This window comes from Lathamus discolor, chromosome 15 (genome assembly GCF_037157495.1).
Source record: "Lathamus discolor isolate bLatDis1 chromosome 15, bLatDis1.hap1, whole genome shotgun sequence".
Classification (NCBI taxonomy): Eukaryota; Metazoa; Chordata; class Aves; order Psittaciformes; family Psittacidae; genus Lathamus; species Lathamus discolor.
In genome coordinates this window covers 10,280,955-10,294,177 of record NC_088898.1, presented here as the reverse complement: position 1 = coordinate 10,294,177, position 13,223 = coordinate 10,280,955, and the positions used below count along the sequence as shown (strand labels likewise).

At 53.5% G+C, this 13,223-nt stretch overlaps 3 protein-coding genes across 7 annotated transcripts in view; 1 reads left to right on the top strand and 2 right to left on the bottom strand.

Moving 5' to 3' along the window:
* Positions 1-44: 44 nt before the first annotated feature.
* On the bottom strand, positions 45-7,904 carry PRPF4 (pre-mRNA splicing tri-snRNP complex factor PRPF4). The gene is made up of 14 exons (XM_065695547.1): positions 7,734-7,904; positions 6,977-7,154; positions 6,132-6,318; positions 5,823-5,910; positions 5,005-5,084; positions 4,646-4,739; positions 3,677-3,771; positions 3,321-3,379; positions 2,585-2,708; positions 1,324-1,413; positions 910-1,032; positions 650-757; positions 451-569; positions 45-330 (listed from the first exon to the last, which is right to left on the bottom strand). The coding sequence occupies exons 1-14, from the start codon at positions 7,803-7,805 to the stop codon at positions 137-139; spliced, it is 1,611 nt and encodes a 536-aa protein (XP_065551619.1). The 5' UTR covers positions 7,806-7,904; the 3' UTR covers positions 45-136.
* A 124-nt stretch (positions 7,905-8,028) lies between these two features.
* On the top strand, positions 8,029-8,579 carry CDC26 (cell division cycle 26). Its single transcript, XM_065695554.1, has 2 exons — positions 8,029-8,188; positions 8,270-8,579. Exons 1-2 carry the CDS (start codon positions 8,108-8,110, stop codon positions 8,456-8,458), a joined length of 270 nt encoding a protein of 89 aa, XP_065551626.1. The 5' UTR covers positions 8,029-8,107; the 3' UTR covers positions 8,459-8,579.
* A 1,074-nt stretch (positions 8,580-9,653) lies between these two features.
* Positions 9,654-13,223, bottom strand: part of SLC31A1 (solute carrier family 31 member 1) — a 28,510-nt gene continuing 24,940 nt past the window's right edge. For all 5 annotated transcript variants that reach the window (XM_065695532.1, XM_065695536.1, XM_065695531.1 and 2 more), the window contains one exon: positions 9,654-13,178. In XM_065695532.1, the coding sequence (XP_065551604.1) occupies positions 12,977-13,178 (202 nt within the window). In that variant the 3' untranslated portion in view covers positions 9,654-12,976. The remainder of the gene's footprint in view (positions 13,179-13,223) is intronic.

The window sequence follows — 13,223 nt, the reverse complement described above, 5'->3', positions numbered from 1 at the left end:
CCTCAACCCAAGCCCAGCCAGTGCCCAGCTGCCCTATCACATGCTGCAATAGCCCATTCCTTTCTTTAATAGAAAAAAGCTTGTCCTAGCTGACGGCCACGAACGTCTCCTTCAGTTCATGAGCAGCAGCTCTGAGCTACTCTGCTGTCCACAGCTTGAAGGTTCTGTCATAGGAGCAGGTTGCTATCAGCTGGCCATCGAGGGAGATGTCCAGTCCCATCACCTTTCCCTCATGACCAGCCAGTGTCTTCAGTGGGGACCAGCCAGGGTGAGTCCAGATCTTGGCTGTGTTGTCGTAGGCGCCCGTAAGCAGGAAGTTTCCGTGGTTGGCTGCAGCAGAGGATGAGAACAAGGGAGAGGTGAGATTTGCAGATAACACTGTCCCAAATCCTGACCTTCGCGACATGAAGGTGTTTCATCCCCTGCCACCTCACCTCGGGAGGTACTTACGTTCAAACTTCACCCCGGTCACCAGGTTCTGGTGGGCAGGAATGGTGTAGATGCACTTCCTCTGGCGCAGGTCCCACACCTTGCATGTGTTGTCACCACTGCCAGTCGCAACGTGGTATCTGCCAAAGGGTGGGGGAAGGCATTGCTGGGAGCTCTGTACTCAGAACTCCCACTTACACCACCCAAACTCCCTTCTTACCCATTAGGGGAGAAGTTAATCCCATAGATCTCCTTCAGGTGGCCTTCCAGGAACATGATGCAGCGTCCTGTGCGCAAGTCCCACACCCGGCCAAAAGCATCCAGTCCTCTAGGAAGGGAGACCACGAGTGTTACCCATCAGAGCATTCCCCAAGTGCCAGAGCTCAGCCTCACCAGCAGCATCACTGGGGCACCTGGCATCAGTCAGAAACCAAACCTTGATATCATTTCTTATCTGGTCCCAATGCAAAGCACACTCACCCAGTGCCTGCGAGGGACCCGTCTGTGTGAAAGGCAATGTCATAGACCCCTTTGCTGTGCCCCTCCTGATGGAGAATCTCCTCCTGAGCTTCCAGGTCCCACAAGCGCCAGGAGTGATCATAGCTGTAAAAACAAAGCATGTGTCGAGCCCGATGGATCTCCAAGGAGAACAAGAAGGTATTGCACTAACTCTGGGAGGGGAATTATGTCCAGCTGGAGACCAACAGGGTTTCCCATGAGGGGCTGAGAAAGGAATGCCAATGCCTTGATGTTCCTTACACTGCAGCAGCCCGGCTGCTGTCAATGGCCAGCCCTTGCCCACACTCAGCTCCTCTAGACAAGCAACAGCAGCCACTGGGCTACCAGATAGAGAGCTAATAGTAATGTCTGAAGGAAATAAGCAAACCTCCCTACCAGGTCGTACCCAGGAACCGGCCTGACGGGTGCCACATCACACGTGCCACTCTCATGCTGTGTCCTTCAATATCTGCCACCGGTTCATCACTGAAAGACAAACAAAAATCAGGTACTGGTCAGAGGTGGGGGGCTCCTGGAGGCCTTTGCAAACGTTCTGCTCACAGCACAAGATCTGCTCATTAAATGCCACCCAGCCAGAACATCAGAGCTTTAACTAATGGCTCTGAATTCTGGCTTTGCTCACACAGGTGCAGCTGTAAGTGGAACCCCTTGATCTACACTCATGTTGGTTATAAAGTTCTCCTAGGATAATTATTATCATTATTCCTGAAAAGGCCCTTGTCATTAGCACTTTAAAGTGCAGAACCAAAACACAGACTACTGCAACAGCAGGAGATTTACTGTGGCTTTACAGAACTAAAGCAAATCCTGCTCTTGTGCAGAACTGCAGGAAAGCAGGATACAGGGAATATTCTCCCAGAATTACAAGCAGCAGGTCAGCAACCCTCAGCAGGAGACCTGGGCAGCATGAGTTTCTTTCCAACAGGGTAACTAAAGAGGTCATCTGAGACTAATAAGCAGCCTGTGCAGAGCTGTGCTTCTGTGACTGGAAACACTGACTTCCAGCTAAGGATAAGCCCCTGAGGACTTCCACTGCATGAGGTGCACTGCAGGGCTTCTCAAACACAGCCAATGCCAGGGCTCAGTGTCTACACCTTCTCTTCTTCACAGCCTTTAGAGAGATGCTGCACATCTTTCAAAACTACACTGCAATGACAGAGCCACTGAGAGGCTGAAGCTTTTGTGCATCCTCCTGTATTTGGTTAGTCCCTCTCCAGATACTGGTGCTTTCTAATAACTCTTAAGTTCATTTTTAACATCCATAGAATCAACTAGGTTGGAAAAGACCTTTAAGACCATCAAGTCCAGTCCAAGAGGGGATATTTTCTCCTAAATCAAAGGTTAGAATGAAACAATCTCCAAATCTTCCATCCATCACCCAAAGCATTCACCAGAGCCCAGCAGCAACCCAGACTTGATTCTCTTCAGATGACTTCCCCTCACCTGGATTTCCCTACTCAGGGTGATCTCTTTTCCTGCTGAAGAAGGTGGCACATACTGAGGCCAGGAATTGCACTGGTATAACTACAAGAAAAGGTTGTATCTGCAGGAGGATGGTAAATGTCCAATGTTTAGCAGCACGAAATAAACCCCAAACCAACCATGCTGCAGTGTGCTTGTCTAGTATCATTCTGACCTTTCAAGGCTCCAGAGTTTGACAGAACCATCAGCTGCACAGGAGGCCAGGTTAACATCCTTCTTGTCCAGGGAGACAGTAGCTTTGGGATGGAAAACTACTGCTCCTACATTGGTGCTGTGTCCTTAAGAGAAAGGAAGATCAAAAATCACCGTCTGCCACATGATCTTGGCCAGTTCTTCAGAGAAGCAGCATTTTTTTCTTGCTCATTAGCTGGGTACCAGTGAACGCTGTTGCTGTGTCCTCCCACGTGGGGTGAAGGTGCACTGTAACTACCAGCCACAGCTGCCAACAGCTACACTGCACTTCCAGTAGCACCCACTTCAGAGTGTCCAACACAAAGGTTTGTAACACTTAAAATGTAGTGAAAATCCAACATATGAATCCAGACATCTGTCCTCACCTTTGTACCTAGTCAGAATTGTGACCACTGTTCAAAGAACCTCACTGCTGGTAAGTGACTGGCCAAAAATGCTGCTATTTGCCTCTAAATAATTCAAACCAAGTTTTGAAACAAAACAAAACCCCATTTAGAATCACAAACAGCAAACTCTGGTCTCAGCTCTAAGAGAAGGGCCAGGACTGCCTCCTCACTACCTGACAGTGCCCCAGCTCCCCAGTGCTCTTGTGAAAACAAAACCTGCCCAAAGATCACTACATTTGGAGCCACAAAGTAATTGAGAAGGGGGAACTCAGCCCAGAGAGGAACAAAAGAACTCAGCAAAGTCGCTCTCACCTCGTAAGGTGTGGACAAGGTTGCAGTCAGGCACGGACCAGAGCTTGCACAACCCACTCCTGTTGATGACAAGAAAGAGGTGTCAAAGAGCAGATCAAACCCAGAGCTGCAAAACCACCTGGGTATGGGGGCTGCAATGGCTGAAATACCAATGCACGTGGGGCAACCAGCCATGGCAACTAATGGACTTGGACTGAAATATCTCCTAGGCTCTAAAATGAAGGGAAGAGAGTTCAGAGTAGAAAGAAAAAGCATTTCTGAACTCTCCTGATTCACCGTCCTGCAGTAGCACCTCTCTCCTTAACTCCTGCTGCGCTCTCCAGCCCCTAAAGCAAGTGCTGTGGAAGGAAACTCACCAGCAGGCAGTCGCGAGGAGTTTGGAATTGGGGCTGAAGTGGCAGTAGGACAGCGGGCGATCATCTCCAATCTGGCTGCAGAAGTTATTCAAGGACTGAAATCAAAGACAAAGAAAATGATAACTGAGCAAAGTACAGCCTGGAGAAAGCCCCACGCAAAGAGTGCGATGAAGGAGAAGGCAGAGGCCTTTGGAAAGTCACTTTCAAAGGGAGGAGCTGCCCCACAGCCACTCCAGCTCCAAGCAGGCCATGGAGCTGGCCTGATGCAGGCGTGGGGCACAGTGCAGCTCTCCAGTGCCACCCATAGTACTGGCCACCAGGAAGCCCTCAGGCCTGCTTTGCAACTGTGGCTTTGATAAAGCAGCTTTGGTTTCTTTCTACACCTCATCCAATGAATGAATCCAGACAGAGGAGGGGAGGCATTGTGGTGTGCTGAGGGGAGAAGCAAACCCCCTGGCAGTTAATGCCCCTGGGTGTAAACTGGATTTGAGTGGCTCAAGCCTCTCTGTTGGGTTAAGCTAGGAATCTAACTTAACACATTCACAAGGGTGTCTCAGAGTCATCTAAAAGATGGCTATTATGGTGTTGCTTATATTTTCCTTTGGGTTTATATGCACTGGTGACTGCTGTACAGGAAAAGAAAGTGAGCAGTCCCTTCCTCACCACCAAAACCTGTGACAGAGCCAGGAACAAATGCCTTCAGCTTCACAGGCAAATGGCAAGGCAGTGCAGGGATGTCTGCTCATCCCTCTGCCACGCAAAGGAACAACTAGAGTACATCTCTCTGAATCCCTGAAGGAATTAGAACATGCTCTTTGCACACCACAGAGGAAGGCAGAATAAGCAGAGCTCCCAACAGGTGACAGTGCAGAAAACTGCACACATCTGCATAGCACCTCTGGGCACTGACCCCTTCCTGCAGTCTTTGGAGGAGTAGCAAGAAGCTGTGAAAGCAGCAGCCAAGCCTACCCGCAGGGATTTGTGTAGCTCCTGCCTCTGCGACGTCCTGGTTGCCTCTGGGATCTCTTTGAGCAGGCGGGCTTCTTCCAACCGCTTCGCTGCCCTGCAGAGAGCAACAGTGGAGTAACAAACCCCTACATTGTCCTACCCTGCTGCTGGAAACTGGCTGGGCCCTCATCCTCCCCTGAACTGGGCTGACGTTAGAGTCAGTCATGGAACATTCGAGTTCTACACACACTGGACTTGTCTACCTGTGTATGTTCCCCATTCCTTTGGCCTCAGATTGCCTGCACTACCCGCAGTGGGATGAGCAGCCAAACTTTACGCCAAGTTGTGCCTCCTTCTTCCTTTGAGCTGCTGGGTCTCACCTGGGGAGTGAGTAGTTCGCAAGCCAGAGCCGTGCTGTTTTCAGGCTGCGTGGTCCTTCATGGTACCAGGTTTGCTGATACTGCAAGGGAAAGAACACAGCTGATGTGATGCTGCTCTTCCACTCAGTGACCTCCTCTTAGCAGGTAAGTGCCACCACAGTGTCTGCTCTTAAATCTTGCTGTGCTAAGGCCTCTTTTTAAAAGTATTTTGCATAACCATCAGCCCTAGAAAAAGTGACTAAAGAGACAAGGCAAACTCTGCCCTGCAGATAAAATCCTGATGTGAAGCCATTTCACTTGAGAAAATTCCAGTTCTGGCTCGCTTTTACTTGATGAATTACAGCTCCCTCCTTCTCTACACATACCCCTGGAAAATGAAAGCCCAGAGCTGCAGAAATTGTCCTTGTTTCTTACACCAACTCCCCAAAATAAGAAGGGGAAAATGGACTTAGAAAAGAGACAGGAGAAGCAGGAAGAAAGAAAGAAAGAAGAATCACAGGCAAAAACAGATGCAGCAGCAGGAATGTATTTTCTCTTCTTCCCAAGTACAAAGACAGCAATAAAGGCCCTGCTAGACTAAGGAACAGTTCAGACACCTGCTCTCCTCTTTTACATGCAGCATAGGATTTGTCCTGCAAGCACAGGCTAACTTAATACTCCTGATTTAGAACTGCTAAGACAGGAAACACAGAATAAGCATGAAGGGATGAGAACCCACAGACTGACCCAAACCAAGAGTCCTGGGCAGAGCAGAGCCCATGAAAGCCGGGTATCACACAGGCTTCCCTCAAGCACTGAGGGAACAGGGAGATCATTACCTCTTCTCTGGACTTTTTAGACCTGTCGTCATCTTTCCTGGTCTTTTTTAACGCATCTGTGCCAACCACTGAAAGGATATTTCTTAACCTGGAAAGAAACACAGCACGTTGTATTCAGGCTGTGAATTCTCAGCTGAGCTGACAATGAGCTCCTGCCAACTGCTCTTTCTTCCTCAGTGTTCTTGCAGCGCTGTAAGGAAGTGTTAAAGAGCAGTGGCACTCACTGCACCCCAACCACATGGAAAACATCCATCCAGAATTAGATAAACTCCAAGTTCCCCCTATGCAGAACTCAGGCAGACACAGCACCTCTCCCTCCTTTCTGCAGGACCTTCTCCAAAGAGGGTGATAGGCTCCCCAAGCGCCCGCAAACAGGCTTTGACTTCAGAGTCATCAGTGGACACGTTGATCTGCCGGGCTCGCTTCCTGCGCTCAAACTCTGCCAGCACCTCGGCCTGACGCTCACTCATGTGGTCTTCGAGGTCAAAGACCTCACCTGAGCAACAAACAGAGCTGTCAGCCCACAGCAGTGCTGGATGAGAGACCATCCCAGAATCCCAGCATGGTTTGTGTTGGAAGGCAGCTTAAAGCTCATCCAGCTCCAACCCCTGCCACGGGCAGGGACCCCTTCCACTGGAGCAGCTTGCTCCAAGCCCCTGTGTCCAACCTGGCCTTGAGCACTGCCAGGGATGGGGCAGCCACAGCTTCCCTGGGCACCCTGTGCCAGCGCCTCAGCACCCTCACAGGGAAGAGCTTCTGCCTAAGAGCTCATCTCAGTCTCCCCTCAGGCAGGTTCAAGCCATTCCCCTTGGCCTGGCCCTACAGGCCCTTGTCCCAAGCCCCTCTCCAGGTTTCCTGCAGCCCCTTTAGGCACTGGAGCTGCTCTCAGGTCTCCCCTTCAGGAGCCTTCTCTTGTCCAGGCTGACCCAGCCCAGCTCTCAGCCTGGCTCCAGAGCAGAGCTGCTCCAGCTCTGTGTTTGTGCTGGGATTGCCCCGACCCAGAGGCAGGACCAGATCCCTCTCAAACAGGAAAAGCCAAACAAGGAACCATTGGTCCAGGCAAAAGCCTCATGGGTTTGACTTTAAGTTATCCTAAAAGTTGACCACAGCGTTTTGAAAGTGTCACACTGCACAACATGGGTCAATATTCTCACCACTGCTAATGTTGATGTTGCCAGCTTCGATCGCCGCTTTCATCCCCTCTTTCCCCAGCAGCCCCGACTCCCCCTTTGCCAGACGCTCCCTCTCCTTCTCTTCAAGGCTGCCATAGAAGATGGGGGCTCTCTTGGCCGGGGGAGCATCACTTTCTTCTGCAGCCTTGGTCTTGGTGGCCTGGAAGGTAAAGGCAGAACTTTAAGTGTGTTTTGGTTGACAAGGAGCCAGCAAACAGCTCCGGGTGCAGGGGAGGATTAGTGGGGATGTTGTAATGAGACCTGGACACTCCGTTTGAGGCAGCAGCTCTGGCCCAAGTGCAAAGGGCAGAAGTAAAACGCCCCATTAAATATTTAGCAGCAGTTGGAATTGAAGTGTTCTGAGTCACTGTGACCTGCTCAGACCTCGCTTTTAGGGCTGCTCTCCGGATTACACTGAAGAGCCACAACGCTATGGCTCGGAGCCTTTCCCCATCCCGCTCAGGGAGGAGGCGATGCCGCCGCCCGCGCTCCGCGGCGCTCCGCACGTGGAGGGAGGCGGCGGGGGAGCGGGTCCTGCTCCCGGGAGAGGGGCCTCGAACAAACATCCCAGAACGCGCCCGAGACCCCGTGAAACCGCCCACGGGCGCGGCCGGGGGCAGCTCCGCCGCGGCGACCCCCGCAGGCCGCAGCAGCACACGCGAGCCCCCGGGGCGGCCCCGCTGCCGCGCGGGTAACGGGCCCGGCGCCGCCGCCCCCCCCGCCTGAGCCAGACACCCACCTCCGCGGGCGCGGGGGCCCGCACGAGCGGGCGGGCGCCACCTCGCGCTGCCGGGGCCCGAGCGGACGCCATGGCGGCGGCAACGGGAACCGGGAGCCGGGAAAGGCAGCGACACGGCGCTTGAGCTCCGGCGCCTCACGATCACTTCCGGGGGACGCGGGGCACGCCGGGAAGCGCGGTAGCAGCCCGCGGCGGGGCTCGCAGGGCACGTCGGGAGGAACGGCCCGGGGCCGCGCAAGGTGCGCTGGGAGGTGTAGTCCGGGGGGGTGCAGCGCACACCGGTAGGTGTGGCCTGCGGCACGCAAAGCACGCCGGGAGGTGTGGCCTTGACGGGCCCGCCCCGTGGTGTCGGTCGGGGCCCGGTCCCGGTCGCGATGCTGCGGCGGAAGCCGACGCGGCTGGAGCTGAAGCTGGACGACATCGAGGAGTTCGAGAGCATCCGGAAGGACCTGGAGGTGCGAGCGGGGCCTCCCGCGGCGGGACGCTGCCCCCCAGCCCGCTCGGGATCGCCCTGACGCGGCCCCTCTGCCCCGCAGGGCCGCCGGAAGCAGCGGGAGGACGCGGACGCGGCGGCGGCCGGTGAGGAGGCGGCGGTGGCGGCGGCGGCGGCCGCGCTGGGCACCGAGCACAAGAGCCGGGAGCAGATGATCAATGACCGCATCGGGTACAAGCCGCAGCCCAAGGCCGGCGGCCGCGCCGCGCACTTCGGCACCTTCGAGTTCTAGCGGCGGGGCCGGGCCCGCAGCAGCCGCGCTGCCCGGTCTGTGGTGAACGCGCCCGTAAGCGCCCCTTGGCAAGGGTCGTGTTTAAATAAATGTGTCCTTTTTTATTATTATCGTTAAATAACCGCAGGAGCTGCTGGAAACGGCCGAGGGGCAAACACCGGTGTGTCCATCACTGTGTGTGCCCGTGTGTGATGCAGTCCGGAGGTGAAACACAACCGCTGGAGAGGAGTCTGCTGGGGGCTTTTTGGTTTAGTGGCCTTAAAAATGGAGACAGTGCAGGGGGTTGGTTAACCCTTCACTCTGTGAGCTGGTGACCCCGCTAAGGAGAAGGTACCAGGGTGCTACAAACCTTCACATGAGTCAGGGCAATCCCAAGCACAAACACAGGCTGGGAGATGAAGGGATGGAGCAGCCCTAAGGAGTCGGGGGTGTTGGTTGATGAGAAGCTCCCCATGACCCAGTTTCAGTGAGCGCTTGAGCCCAGAACCCCCCCATGTGCTGGGCTGCACCCGAGAGTGTGAGCAGTAGCTCCGGGAGGGGATCCTGCCCCTCTGCTGTGTGAAGGGGAGACCCACCCTGCAGCCCTGATCCAGCTCTGGGGCAGCAGCACAAGAGGGACGTGGAGCTGTTGGAGTGAGGCCAGAGGAGGCCATGGGGATGCTGCAAGGGCTGGAGCAGCTCTGCTCTGGAGCCAGGCTGAGAGAGCTGGGCTGGGGCAGCCTGGACAAGAGAAGGCTCCTGAAGGGGAGACCTGAGAGCAGCTCCAGTGCCTGAAGGGGCTGCAGGGAACCTGGAGAGGGGCTTGGGACAAGGGCCTGTAGAGACAGGCCAAGGGGAATGGCTTGAACCTGCCCGAGGGGAGACTGAGATGAGCTCTTAGGCAGAAGCTGTTCCCTGGGAAGGTGCTGAGGCGCTGGCACAGGGTGCCCAGAGAAGCTGTGGCTGCCCCATCCCTGGCAGTGCTCAAGGCCCGGTTGGACACAGGGGCTTGGAGCAAGCTGCTCCAGTGGAAGGGGTCCCTGCCCGTGGCAGGGGTTGGAGCTGGAGGAGCTTTAAGGTCTCTTCCAACACAAACGAGGCTGGGATACTGTGACTCCCAATCACTCTCTTGATTGCTGTGGTGGGAGCCGCCAGCGCCCACTTCAGCTGCAGTCTCTGCACTGAGGAGTGTTTCCAAAGCACATAGCCACCACAGTAAAATGCAATCTAGTTTATTGGTTAATTATATACAGGAGACTCTTGATATTCACAGTAATATCAGACACGTTACCTCCACATAGAGCAAGATAAAAACAAAAGTGACAGTCCACTGTAAACAGAACTCAAACCCTGCTGGATGTGGGGCTGCTCCAGGCAAACTGAACAGGCACTGAAGGAACGAGAACAGCGGCGGGTGACAGCCTCGTGCTTGGGCACTTCTGAGATGATGGATCCAGATGCACCACGTCTGGAGGCCAAACATGGGGTACAGACAGGCACAGGACATCGCATTCCAGGCGTGCTACACTGTGGTGACGTGAATTTAGTTTACTCAAGTCTTGCAGAGCCCTCACCTCCCTCCACGCACCACCTCATGTGGGTTTAGTGTCATCAGCACAACTGTCAATGGGACCCCCTTGGACACAGTGGGTGAAGCCATCGGGAGGCAGCAGGTTCTGCTCAGCAGCCTGGGCCGGGGACACAGCCGGTGGCACTGGAGGCATGGGGGAGGCTGCTCCAGATTGTCTGAAGCTAAAGGAAGCACATCCAAAGCTGAAAGGGAGGTGGTCATGGGGAGGTGGGGGATATCCCTTCCTCAGCAGCAGAGAGGATGCAGCCTCCATCCCTCCATGATCATCCTCCCCTTCAGACCATCCTTCCCTGGCTCAGCTCTCCCCTGTCTAACAGGCGCTGCCCCTGCTCCAGCCAGCACTGCCAGGGTACCAGGGACTGTTGCTGGGGCTCCTGCCATGCACGTGACCACTGCTGGGGCAGCATCAGCACCCAACTGCACACTGAACACAGGGGGATCACATCTGGGAGGAAACAGTTCCCATGCTACAGGTAAAATGAGGCAGAAAAGCTAAGGAGAACCCAGTTTAGATTGTGAAAGCCACAGCTATTGCCTGATCTCTGACTCATCCATCTCTGGTCACTTGAACCAGAGCACTGGGTGCCCAAAAGGTGACAGCAGGATCAGGCGAAGGGAAGGTTCTATTTTAGAGAAAGACACAACAAAAGGTACATGGGGTAACTGGTGTCACACAGAGCCCCTTGGGACTCTAATCCCTGGTGCAGCAGCTCCAGCTCACTGCAGAGAAATGACCGGAGCAGCGCTGGCACTGCTGGTTCTGAGCGACTCCGGGGATCAAGCCCTGCAGGTTAAAGCTTCCAAAGCAGAACCCACCATCTCCAGCACTCAACTGCTTCACTCTTCCCTGACAAGCACTCAGATTCCCTCACAGCTCTCAGGGTGGAAGGGTCTGGTTTATGCTCTCAGACAGGCAGGATTGCTTACACAGATCTTTACCTTTGGGGCAGGTGCAGAGAGCAGCATCTGTCCTTCTGCAGCCTGGTAGGTTAACTCCCTTCAAAGGTCACACTGGGGAAGTGCTTTTCCTCTTTCTCTTCATGAGGGGGCTTGGATTCTCTGCCTTTTTCACCCAGATGCAAAGTCACTACAGAAAGCAGCTCTTTAGGAACTGAAGCCTGCCTTTAACTCATCAAATTGCATGCTGTGCTTGTGCTGCCCTAAGAAAACAAGATGTCCAAAAAACAGATGGCATCAACCTGGGACAGTCAACTTCACGTGGAGCAATTGAGGATCCTGGCAGCGGCAGTAATGGACTTCCTGCTGCCCTTCACAGAGAGCGGCAGGATGAGGGTGGGCTCTGGGCTGCTGATGGACCATCAACACAGAAGAACCCACTTCCACAGGGATGGGCCTCGCTTATGGGCTAAAACGTAATTCCCAGCTTTCCTTACACAGCTACTGTGGGACTAGTTGCATCTCTGGAGAGAAAAGTGCTGATGCACGTGCCCAGACACTTTTACCTCAAGAGGATTCCCTGTTCTCAGGGCAGATCCCAAGCACCAGTGCCAGTCTGCAGGTGGTGCCTGTTTTCCAGTGAAAATCCCACCTTCATCCCTTGCAGCCAGTTACAAGCACAAACTGGGCATCCCGAGTGCGATGGAGACTCCAGGTTTGCACCACGCTCTGCACAACACTCCCTGCAACAAGAAGCAGTTCAATAACAAAGTGCTAAACCAAAACTGCTCCCTAGAAAACCTAGGGTGTGCGGTGGGCAACTCATGCAGGAGGCTGCCTCTGCCTGTGTCACAGCCTGTCCTGCCCACGACAAGTGGGAGCACTTCGCTGCACAGCCAGCACAGGTAACTCCTGCACCTCCAAGCTCACATCACAGCACAATTATCAAGACAAAGAGGAGTCATCTGGGTCAGGAACACTTTTTAGTCAGCCTGAACTGCTCCAAATTTCACCCGAGAAGAGACCAAAGCCTGCTCAGTTCTATCTTTTCTTTCTTCTCTTCCCCAGATCTCTCCTTTACAGGAACACGATTGTTTTACCTCCTTCGTCTCCATCAGGGAATGCCCACTTCAGACATCTTAACCTTTAGTGCCATGAAATCATTATTTAGCTCTTGCCTCATTTACAGAGCTAGTTCAACCAGAGCCCACCTCTAGCTCCATGCAGGTGCAATTCAACATGAATTAAATGCAGGTTCAATGGGTTATTTACAGTCTTTTTGCCCTGTAAATACACAATTGTCCTGCATCTACTCCATGTATTTCCACGACTGGGAAGTGAAAGCAGCCAAATCTAAAAGTTACCACCTGAAGCTGAGTAATGCTGCTGGATACATCCAGTTATCAACACTCATCATACACGGATGGGCTTGGGGACAGGCCATTGAGACCCCAGGTCACACACTTACGTCAAGTACTCCCTTGCAGCACACACCTGAGCATGTCTGAGGTGCAGCACCAAAACTTCCTTCTGCATCAGAAGGTGTCACTGGCCCCAAAAGCCACAGTGCCAGGGAGATGTCCCCTGGCATCCTGTACAGCTTGAAACAAGTAGAATTAAAACAGCCATTCACACATGTAGCTCCATGGGTGACTCTGGTCTTTCCCTGCTGTCCATGAAACCCGCCCAGATGAGCTTTTACAGTTTAAAAATAAAATGCTTTTTGTTTTCTTTTTTTGTTTTCTTAAAGAATAATTTCTACATTTCTGTCAGCCAACTAATTTCAATCACGGCATAATCTAAGACTAAAGCAAATCCTGGCCCAGAGTGGCAACCATGGGACCCTCGAGTCAACACTGCTGCCCTGCAGCAAGAGAGCAGCACACCCCAACTCCTCACATCCCTGCACCCCAGCCAGGAACCTGTGGTGAACTCCAGTTGATTTTCTGTATATTGATTCTCTGTCAGCTTAGGAAGGATCCCTCCCTTCAAGAGATCCCTTTTCTTCAAGAGAGCAGTGGGGTGGAGAGGCTTCTGGGCAGTGTCCACTGTTAATGGCAGTGCTCTGTGATATCCACAACAACCGCCTTTTTCCAGCTGAAGAAGAAATAGCCCATCCCTGCCCCAGCTGCCACAGCTATGCAGAGGTATCCGTTGTATGTCATGAAGATCAGCATGAGGAAGTAACTGACCACGACCTGGACGATGTGCAGCACAGTCTGCAGGAGGTGAGGGAAGCTCAGCATCTGCTGTCTGGGAACACAAAACCCAAAGAGCAGTCAGCATCCGTGAGACACA